Genomic DNA, 10,792 nt, shown 5'->3' with positions numbered 1-10,792 from the left:
TCACACTTCACATGGAGACTGTTTTTCGGTCCCTAGCAGTCAAGGAACACATCTCGCATCCGTACGGCACTTTCGGCATCACCATACGTTCATACATATTCATGAACGAACGCGGGTCTTTCCTTCCAAACACTCCTTCTCAACTCACTCCCCCTGTCTAATGTAAACTGTCCACTCCCTAAACATCCAGGCGTGAAGTGCGGCCAGTGCACATGAATTTGACCGTGTACTGAGTAGTGAGAATGCATATTGCCAGACGGTCCTGGATACACGTCATGTACGGTACTACCCGAGAGGCAATGTAAGGTGAGCGTGAGAATTTGTGCTGACTGGAGTACAGCCTGATAAACCTGCGTACGTGGCGTATATATGGAGTGTTTGTAAGGGCTAGCAGAGGATGTCATAATTTCTAGGTTCCCCAGTTGGTTGATAAGGATGGACTTGAGTGGAGGTTCCCTTTCGTAGTCGAGAGCAGACATCACTACATGTGATTGTTATTCAAGTTCTGTTACTTGGCCAAGGTGCTGAGGAGACTTCGCATAACCGAGTGTAGGTGAGAGCATTGGGAAAAAGCTGATTTTGGTGAGTTTTTGTTGCCCGATGGAACACAAGTGAAGCTGCTGAAGCGGTTCAGTGAGTTGTTTTCACTGACAGAGAGGGTGTCTGGTGGACATAGGCTATTCAGGTGGAGGTAGGCTGACTTCGGCAGACAGTTCTTCTGGATGTTAGTTCTCTGCCTTTCCTTTCACCAGCCGACGGGGCCATTGGCTGGAACATTAATTCCTTGTGTGCACTGTTAATGTAAATCTGCTTTATAATGCTGGACAGATTTATGACAGCATGCAGGTCTCCTCTTATCATCACTGATACACGGAACATAGTATCTCCGCAAAAGAAGTTAGCCAAGTAGCATATGGAGATGTTTTTCGCTCACCCGCGTCACCAGCTTCCATCCATTTCGGGCTAGTACACAGAATTTCCCCTCAAACCCATAAACACAGAACATTTTGGGGAGGATAAACAAACTGGAGGTTTGGATGGGGTGTTTTATTTTCATGCTTACAAATCAAAGAACATGACAGGCCAGTGAGTGTGTGTGCGCGTGTGTATGGGCTGTCTTATCGCAGTACTATCAGAAGTCAGCTCAGATAAGCCTCTTCTTCCTTGTAGTTATAATAGGAATAGGAAGACAGGATGAAAGTGAGTAAATTTTTGAAGAGTTTTATGGAACGGAAATGACGATAAAAAATAATTACAAAAAAGCGGAATAGCATAGATAATAATAATAAAAAAAAAAAAACGAATGAGATACCGTAAAAAGAAAAAAAAACATAGTAATCGGCGAAAACTGACACTTCAAAGTTAGCATAGACAAAGGCACATATTTTCAACACAAAGAACAGTTAGGTTTTATATTTACGTAATTATCCAGAGAGAGAGAGAATGAATACGTGTTTACCCCGGTTTCATCGTTCTTCTTTTCCTCTTATTTTAATCTTACCTCCTCCCTTTACCTGGCTGTTCCTACGCCTTCCACTACAGTTTGTTATTCCCGGTTAGTGATGGTAAGAGTGGGAGTCGTGCAGCTGCCAAGGGTCTCCAAAATTCTGATAGCTAATAGGAAAAATCTTAGGTTCCCCCTGACCATGATGGCGATAGGAAGGTGTTTAATAGTATGGTAGCCACAGTGGTTTCTTGGTTCCCCCTATGGTGGTTCTGGTAGCTTGTGTATGAATGGTTCTTACTGTAACAAGGACATGGTGGTACTTAGGTAATGTCGTCACTGTTCCTAATGGTTCCCCGCTGTCTTATCGATAGTACTGCTCGCTGGTTCTCGCTAACATTTTCCCAATTCTACTCCCTAAATCTGTCGCCTCGTGAGTCCTCCCATAGCTGAATAAAATCGTCTGGCTTTAACTAGAAATAAATTACGTGACAACCTACCGCGGCGAAAGGAATATCTGACGTGGTTCCCGATGAAAGTTTCCTTCCAAAATTAAACCGCTTTTAGCAATGGCCTTCCCTGACTATTTCAATTCATTTATAAGGCTTTAGTGATTTCTCGGCTATTTCTCCTAATGATGTTCCTGATGGTTGTGCTAATGACCTTCAAGTAGTTCTTCTGATGTTCTTTAATTGTTCATCCGTACAGGTCTAATAGTTCCTCTGGTGGTTCTAAAAGTTGTGCAGTTCTCCCCGGTTCTGATGATGAAAGTTATATTGCTGGTCCTTCCTCCTAAAAATTCCTTTCGTATTTTTTTCCAGCGGTTCTTCACTGGTTCTCCCAATGGTTTTAAGTACTCCTGTTAGCGTTTCTGAGGAGGCGCAGGCAGTGGCTGTAGTGGTTCTGAGGTGCAGCGGTTCTGAGAGTAACGAGGTTCAGGTAGTGTCATTATCCTTTTGGTTTTATCTGTAAACAAGGCTCATTTAACTGGATTAGCGGTTCTTCAGTGGTCCAAGTAGCGGTTCTGTCAGCAAGGGGGTTCAGGTGGTTCGGTACGTGGTTCTTTAGTGGTCCAAGTAGCGGTTCTGTAATGGTTCTTTAGTGGTCCAAGAACCGGTTCTGTCAGCAAGGGGGTTCAGGTGGTTCGACTAGTGGTTCTCGCTGGCCGGGGGAAGCGTCATGGCGAAAACTCTACGGTAGTCAATCTCCAGCGTCCTGAGGTCAACACACTGCGCCTTGGCCTTGTTACTGAGGGAGGCGCAGGTCAGGTCGAATTGGCAGGGGCAGTCGCTGAAGTATACCTGCGGAGGGACGGGGTTGTTAGTGGGGGGACTGTGGGGTTGTTAATGGGGGTTGTGGAGTTGTTAGGGTTGTTAGCAGTGGTTATGGGGTTGTTAGTGGGGTTATGCGGTTGTTAGTAGAGAAGATGGGAGTTGTGGGGTTGTTAGTGGAGGTTATGGAGTTGAATGGATTGCATCTTAGTGGTTAGAAGGTTGTTGGTGAGGTTTTAGTGGGTTACATGCTTGACGTTAGAGTTATGAGTTGAGAGTTGAAGATAAGGGTGTCCAAGGGTAACTGAGGTTGTGGGGGTAATGCAGCCGGTGAGATGCAAGAATGAGGTTACGAGTGAGGTTACTGGGGAGAGGATGAGCTTCGTAGGAGTATCTTTGCTACAGCGGATGAGAGAATGGCAGTGATTTATTACGAGTGTTGCAAATAACGGAAAGGGCCATATCCGTTGCAACAGGGGGACATAATTATTATCTGTTGCAGCTAGTGAAAAGTGGCGATGCGGTGTTACGAGTCAGTTGCAAGAAGAGATATGACGAAGTGGTTCCTATGTCCGTCGCAGTTACTGGAAAATGGCAATAGGTTTTTACGAATATATGTTCCAATCTGTTGCCGTGAGTACCTGTGTTGTCATTTGTTTTTATTAAGGTTATGACACGGGTATGCCTTATGCGTGGTACCTACCCCATGAGTGACGGAGAGCATGAGGGGGGAGGCATCGCACACCTGTCCCCTGGCCCTGAGCGGCATGCAGTACGCCTTGGAGCTCAGCATGGGACGGGCACAGCACTCATCGGGGCCACAGTCACTCGCTGACCAGCACGTGTTGCGAGCTGCGACGGAAAGGAAAAAAATGCAGACAAGATAAAAAATACATACACACATGCAAAGAGGGAACACACACACACACACACACACACACACACACACACACACACACACACACACACACACACACACACACACACACACACACACACACACACACACACACACACACACACTAATAAAACCAGTCACAAATAAAAGTACACACACACAAGAATAAAAACATCTATTTCTGTCTATCTGTTACCAGAGCCCTCAATCTCGTAAGGGGTGGCCACAAACAAATCGCCTCCAAGTCGCTCTGTCTTCTACCATTTGGCTGTCCTCCCTCCATCACAAACACCACTCCCTCATATATCACTTCACTTCATCCCTCCTTCTCATCCCAGGTCTCTCTCTCTTAAACATAAACAAACACACACATAACTCCTCCTTCCTCCCTTCCTGCCTCATCCTCCTGCCCCACTCCTGTCTCCTCCTTACCTGCCTCACTCCTGCCTTCTCCCTACCTGCCCCACTCCTGCCTCCTCCATACCTGCCTCACTCCTGCCTCCTTACCTGCCTCACTCCTGCCTCCTCCTTACCTGTCTCACTCCTTCCTCCTCCCTACCTGCCTCACTCCTGCCTCCTCCCTACCTGCCTCACTCCTTCCTCCTCCCTACCTGCCCCACTCCTGCCTTCTCCTTACCTGCCTCACTCCTGCCTCCTCCTTACCTTCCTCACTCCTGCCTCCTCCTTACCTGCCTCACTCCTGCCTTTTCCCTACCTGCCTCACTCCTGCCTCCTCCTTACCTATCTCACTCCTTCCTCCTTCCTACCTGCCTCACTCCTGCATCCTCCTTACCTGGCTCAGTCCTGCCTTCTCCCTACCTGCCTCACTCCTGCCTCTCTCCCACACCCGTGGCTACTGACCTGTGCCCCACCAGCTTGGAATCATCCTGTTGGCCACCCTCTTAGGCACCGCACGAGCCGGAGCCACAGCCATCACGAGCCCCAACACCACCACCACACGCACCCACACCCACCCGCCGCCGCTGCACTGAAAGGAGACAGGGAGGGGTACTATAGTCTGTGTATATCCACCTGACAAGCGTAACCATTTTTTCAGGTTAGTTGATGGCCAGGTATATTCAGACTGGAGACTTGATTTGACTAGAAACCAAGGAGATTCATTCCTGCCTGAACTACAAGATAGGACAAGAAGGGTGTTATAGTCTGTTTATACCCACCTGACAAAGATTCCTAACCATTTTGCAGGTCTTTTGATGGGCAAGTATATTCAGACTGGAGGTGTGATTTGACTAGTAACCAAGGAGACTCATTCCTGCCTCAACTACACGAGGGAACGGAAGGGGTGCTATAGTCTGTTTATATCCACCCGACAAAGATTCCTAACCCTTTTGCAGGTCTTTTGATGGGCAAGTATATTCAGACTGGAGGTGTGATTTGACTAGTAACCAAGGAGACTCATTCCTGCCTCAATTGTAAGGGAGCAGGGGAGCGGTGAATGTCTTTATTTCAACTTGATGAAGATTCCTAACCCTTTTCCAGGTCTTTTGATGGCCAGGTATATTCAGACTGGAGGTTTGATTTGACTAGTAACCAAGGAGACTCATTTGTACCATAACTAAGGCACACCAAATTTTACGCAACCACGGCTTAGTATTTTGTGTGAGTGGCCCGGTTCCGTCAAATGAAAAAAATAACGGCTATAGATGTGGCAGGTGTGGGATTTGTCTGGAAATTTTAGGGTGGTGGGACTGTGGTGCAGTTGTGGTAGTTGTGGAGAGGTTAGTTTGTAGGAGGATGGTGTTGTGGAGCTGTGGTAATTGTGGTGGTTCATTGTGGTAGGGAACTTAGACTGAGGGTGTAGTGCTGTGGTGGTAGGGTAGTTCTTGGGGGATAGTTGATAGTGTAAGTGTAGTTGTGGTAAGTGTAGAGTGTTGGGTGTCTTTGTGGTAATTGTGGGGTGTTGGGTGTAGCTGTGGTAATTGTGGGGTGTTGGGTGTGGTTGTGGTAATTGTGTGGTGTTGGGTGTGGTTGTGGTAGTTGTGAGGTGTTGGGTGTGGTTGTGGTAATTGTGTGGTGTTGGGTGTCGTTGTGGTAGTTGTGGGGTGTTGGTGTAGTGGTAATTGTGTAGTGTTGGGTGTGGTTGTGGTAATTGTGTGGTGTTGGGTGTGGTTGTGGTAATTGTGTGGTGTTGGGTGTAGCTGTGGTAGTTGTGAGGTGTTGGGTGTCGTTGTGGTAATTGTGGGGTGTTGGTGTAGTGGTAATTGTGGGGTGTTGTGTTTAGTTGTGGTAATTGTGGGGTGTTGGGTGTGGTTGTGGTAATTGTGGGGTGTTGGGTGTCGTTGTGGTAATTGTGGGGTGTTGGGTGTAGTTGTGGTAATTGTGGGGTGTTGGGTGTGGTTGTGGTAATTGTGGGGTGTTGGGTGTGGTTGTGGTAATTGTGGGGTGTTGGTGTAGTGGTAATTGTGGGGTGTTGGTATAGTGGTAATTGTGGGGTGTTGGGTGTCGTTGTGGTAATTGTGGGGTGTTGGTGTAGTTGTGGTAATTGTGGGGTGTTGGTGTAGTTGTGGTAATTGTGGGGTGTTGGTGTAGTTGTGGTAATTGTGGGGTGTTGGGTATAGTTGTGGTAATTGTGGGGTGTTGGATGTAGTGGTAATTGTGGGGTGTTGGGTGTAGGTGTGGTAATTGTGGGGTGTGGGAAATAACTATACTTCTTTCACTTTAACTTGGCCCAGATTTCCGTCTTTTTTTTTTAGCATATTTATCGTGCACAGCGACAGAATTATAGTAGGACTCGCGCACGTTTGCGGCTGTGGTGTGGTCCGCACCTGTCTACAGTGTTGCCACGTTTTCTATACCGTTATCTCTCTCTCTCTCTCTCTCTCTCTCTCCTGGCGGGAAATGTGAGCCACCTTGAGTACTTTTGATTCTTTTATAAGTTATTTATAATTGTGCTTTCATCTGTTAATTTGGTTTTGTTATATTTAGTAGTAGATGGAGTGTCAAAGTTACTGTCTGCTGAGAGGTTTGTTACGTTACTGATTCATACACCCCGACGTAGTGGGGGTGTGGGTGTAGGTGTGGGTGGGAGTGTGGATGTGGGTTTGTTGGGGTGGTGGTGCAGTGGGGAGGGGAAGTGTGAAGGGGGATTTGGCCTGAGACACCCAGGAGGGATTAAGAAGGGAGGGAAGGGGAAGGGGGGGCTGGATTCACCTACCACATGGCGGGAAATGTGAGCCACCCTGAGTACTTTTGATTCTTTTATAAGTTATTTATAATTGTGCTTTCATTTGTTAATTTGGTTTTGTTATATTTAGTGATGCCGACAATGCATTCAATGCATGCCCCTCTCCTGCCTCTCTCTCTCTCTCTCTCTCTCTCTCTCTCTCTCTCTCTGTAGGGAAGCTATCTGTCAGTGCTGCCACTCACAAGAATTATATGAATTATTTCTTTTACTTTGGATATTGGCATATTTCTTCTTTTTTCAGGCTCATTCTATTATATCCATAACTGTAATATTATTAACCACCCTAAAACTACGCTAAAAAACATTAAAAGTGACTACAATTTCTTTTAGCAACACTGTACAATATGTATGCCATGTTTCTGTGATACTGTATAAATATTTTATGCATAATTAGATTACTGTTGATTCATCCATCAAAATACACAAGTGTAAGTTTTATTCATCTGAATTTATCGAATTTGTGATGCCTTGTACATAAATAGCTTCCGTTTCACATCGCAAGTTGAGGAAACGTGGCACCATTGTAAACAGGTGCGAGCCACACCACAGGCGCTTGCGGGCGCAAGGCCGACTATAGACAATATTTCGGCCCTGCATCGTCTCCATAGCACTTCTTCCTGACGAGCAGCATTATCTAGTGTCACTATTCCTACAACTCAGAATTCAAGATGGAGAGATGGCAATTTTAGGCCAAGTTAGAGAGAATAGGATATGGTAGATGCGTGAATGAAGAATAAGTGAAGCGTGAATGATATGAAAGTAAAAACAGTCAACGATTCTCCCTCCTTTGTGTTTGAAGAGCGGTTTCGTCACTCGCCACTCCGCTGCTAACTTTGGCAGTCTCCTCTTTTTTTTTTTTTTTTTCTTTTTTTTCTTTTTATTTATCGCTGACTCTTTTACCCTTTCAGTCCGATGCATACTCTATAATTTTTATCTTTCTATTACCAGATCTTATTCAGAATAGGGGAGCCTGTTAGTAGTGGAAATGTTAATGAAAGTTGTCCCTCACGCCTCCAGTTTGAAAGTATCGCCTACGCAAAATTTATGATTGTGTGGTGGTAGGAAGAGTAAAGAGGGAATTATGGCATCTGAGAAAAGTGGTTAGAGGGAAATTGGGACTGTATGATGATGATGATGATGGTGATGATAATGATGATGATGATGATGATGATGATGGTTTGGAGTTGTAAGCTGGAAGTGAATGGATGATGGTTGTTGAAGAAGAGACGTTTGAAGAAAATACTACTGTCTACTACTACTACGACTAATAATAATGATAATAATAATAATAATAATAATAATAATAATAATAATTAATAATCCTATAGCTACTTATAACATGTCAGCAGTCAGTTTAATGATACATTTTCGATTTCCTTTTGAGTTGGCTTTTGATTCCTGTACTTTTTAAACCACCATCCGATCAATGAATCCCCCAAACCAAACCCAATGTAATAGTAAATTCAGCTCCTTCACTCCGATGACGTAAGGGTTTAGTTTCTTATTCCTAATCTCAGAAAACTTGGGAAACTCTCGTACTGAAGAGGATAAGGATAAGGAAAGCTGTAAGTCTGAAAGTATATCCTAATCTGAGTAAAGTCGTTTGGAGATGGCAAAAATAAACCAACAGACCACGACATGCGAGGAGTTAATACCAAAGTCGTAGACACATGAAACTTGGTGAAATTTCAGTTCTTTTTGGTTTTTGTGGTCAGCGAATGAGACAGACTGATAGAGCAACGCATTTGAGTTGAGTCCCACCCCCTCACCCGATGTCTACAAGAGGTTAAGATAGAGTAGCTGGATATTTACAGGTTACCAGTTAATTTTCATCATGAGCTTGTGTTAATGCGTTTGAGGTTAAGGTTTTTGCCAATATCCACCAGCCTGGCCTCCTGATCAGCTCCAAATATTTACAGACAGCATCCTTACTTAGCGTTTTCTCTCACAAGTAGCGAATCTAGAAGGGGAGGAATTTTGTTGGTCTGGAACCCCTTTTGCTCTGTTTCCCTTAGTTTTTTTTTTTTCTGCTTCTTCTTAGTGTTCTCGTCCCTCCTATCAGCGTTCGTTGTCATGGCTTTACGACTTTATGGGTCATTGGCCTGAAAGTTTGCATGCACAGTACCCGGGGCCAGTGTATGAAGAAACCCTCTCTCTGATTTTCGATATAGACTTTTTAATTAATTTTATACCCTCAAAAGTGTGAAAAGACGGGCGCTAAGCTATCGAAAAATAAGTTCGGAACCACCCACAGCCATCTCAATAGACTTTTGCTTTATTCGGCTTTGAGCGCGGTTACAGCAAGGGGTAATTTCGCTCTGCAATGCCCACTAGCCCGTAATAAATATAAGAGAGAAAACGGATCTAATATGTAGCCTACGAGGAGATACTATACTAGAAGCAAACTTTGGGAGATGGCATTTGTTTATTCGCAAATGTTACCTCTCTTGTTTACACTATATTTGGCCCTCGCTCGCTGCATCTTTAGACTGCCAGTGATTTGTTGTTGTAAGCGTCCTTCCTGTTGCCATCACGCTCACTTTGGCCTGCCTTCCATCGCCCTGTCTGGTCTGCCCTGCCGCCACACCACCCTCCATTCCCCGCCATCATGCCACTCAACGTCTCGGCCATCACACCACCCTAGACTCTCATTCTCTGAAGTATTCCCGGTAGTCATTTATTTGCTTCATTTGTGCATTACGTTCTCACCGCCATCACCACCACTACCACACTGTCACCACCATCATCAGCACACCATCGCCATCATCACGACCACCGCCACACCACCACTAACGTCCCATTCTCTTATGCATATTTCAAGAACCCCAGAGATCATATGATTTAACTTTAATTTTTCCCGTAATGCATTGAACTCTATTAAAACACTGAATCCCAAATCTAGGCCCAGCAGTCCACCTTACCCCAGCAGCTGACGTTACACACACACCACACCAAAGTATAGCAGATTAATAGCCACTGTTTACAAAGAATCATATACTGGGGTACTTCAGGGAGGCAGTCATGGTACCTGTGAAGCGCGTCTGTAAGGAAAAATCTTTAAAAAAGTGCAGATAGTTAGGCCTGTAAGGTGAAGACAGGATTCCGGGAGCTTAGATGGTGTGAGTGAGTATCTGGCCCATTTCACGGGGTATGCGTTTGAAAATTCTCATTCTTCTTTGCTTTCTCTTTTCTTGCCCTCTTAACCCTACCCAAACCTATTCTAAAGGTGAGAAAAAATTGATATTGATGATGTTAATGACGTCTGTGGGAATATACGGATAAAAAGGGAAGCTGAGTGACTGAACATAAAATCCTTTCAGTGTTCCTCATCGTCAGTGTGAGAACTCGATCCAGGAGCATGTGAATCACTGGTCCAGCTCATCGCCATTGCTCTGTATATCCCTGGAGATTCAGAAGTGCTTTACATTTTACAGCTGGATCTCAGGCTTGTTGGTGATAAGTTGAGAAGAGAAGCCTATCCCCTCCTCTCATTTAAATATGTAATTACCGGCATTGGTTAGGGTCGTCCACAATTGGATAAAGCTGCTAAACGGATTCCTGGGATTTTTTTATTTACTTTATGACTGAGTTGGTACCTAAGCCTGTTGAAGAAAGGAAAGTTAAATAATAATGTGTTAGTTAAATTATTAAGCAAAATAGTCTTACCTTAGAAACCATGATTTGGAAGACACAAAGATCGGGGAAGACCAGTTCTGCCACTCCTCAAGGAAGACCAAGCTCCTTCTGGCCTCATCCTGCACACCGACCCCTTATTTATACCTTGTGAGGAAGGGTGAGGGCACTGGGGATCCGGGTGTCCTATTCATGAAGGATCTGAACTAGTATTTACGATGAGCAAGTCTCCGTAACGAGTAACTATCACAGAGCTTTTTCATTTTCCTGTGTTTTTGTATTATTTCACGTCAATATTTGCTCTGATTTGTTTATATAATGTTTGGTAGGTGTATGAGTAA

General features: G+C 44.8%; 1 protein-coding gene across 1 annotated transcript; it reads right to left on the bottom strand.

Moving 5' to 3' along the window:
- Window positions 1-2,538: 2,538 nt before the first annotated feature.
- On the bottom strand, window positions 2,539-10,528 carry LOC145392179 (uncharacterized). The gene is made up of 4 exons (XM_080266628.1): window positions 10,485-10,528; window positions 4,475-4,601; window positions 3,419-3,567; window positions 2,539-2,745 (listed from the first exon to the last, which is right to left on the bottom strand). The coding sequence occupies exons 1-4, from the start codon at window positions 10,494-10,496 to the stop codon at window positions 2,593-2,595; spliced, it is 441 nt and encodes a 146-aa protein (XP_080122754.1). The 5' UTR covers window positions 10,497-10,528; the 3' UTR covers window positions 2,539-2,592.
- Between the last annotated feature and the right edge of the window lie 264 nt (window positions 10,529-10,792).

Source organism: Coenobita brevimanus, chromosome 21 (genome assembly GCF_032717465.1).
Source record: "Coenobita brevimanus isolate Jiangsu-jjx chromosome 21, ASM3271746v2, whole genome shotgun sequence".
NCBI classification, from domain to species: Eukaryota; Metazoa; Arthropoda; class Malacostraca; order Decapoda; family Coenobitidae; genus Coenobita; species Coenobita brevimanus.
This window is presented reverse-complemented; position numbering and strand designations above follow the sequence as displayed.

Coding starts and splice junctions, on each gene's coding strand:
- LOC145392179 (XM_080266628.1), bottom strand. Junction 3,568..4,474: donor TCCAAGCTGGTGGGGCACAG/GTCAGTAGCCAC, acceptor TTTCCGTCGCAG/CTCGCAACACGTGCTGGTCA. Junction 2,746..3,418: donor TGCTCTCCGTCACTCATGGG/GTAGGTACCACG, acceptor GTCCCTCCGCAG/GTATACTTCAGCGACTGCCC.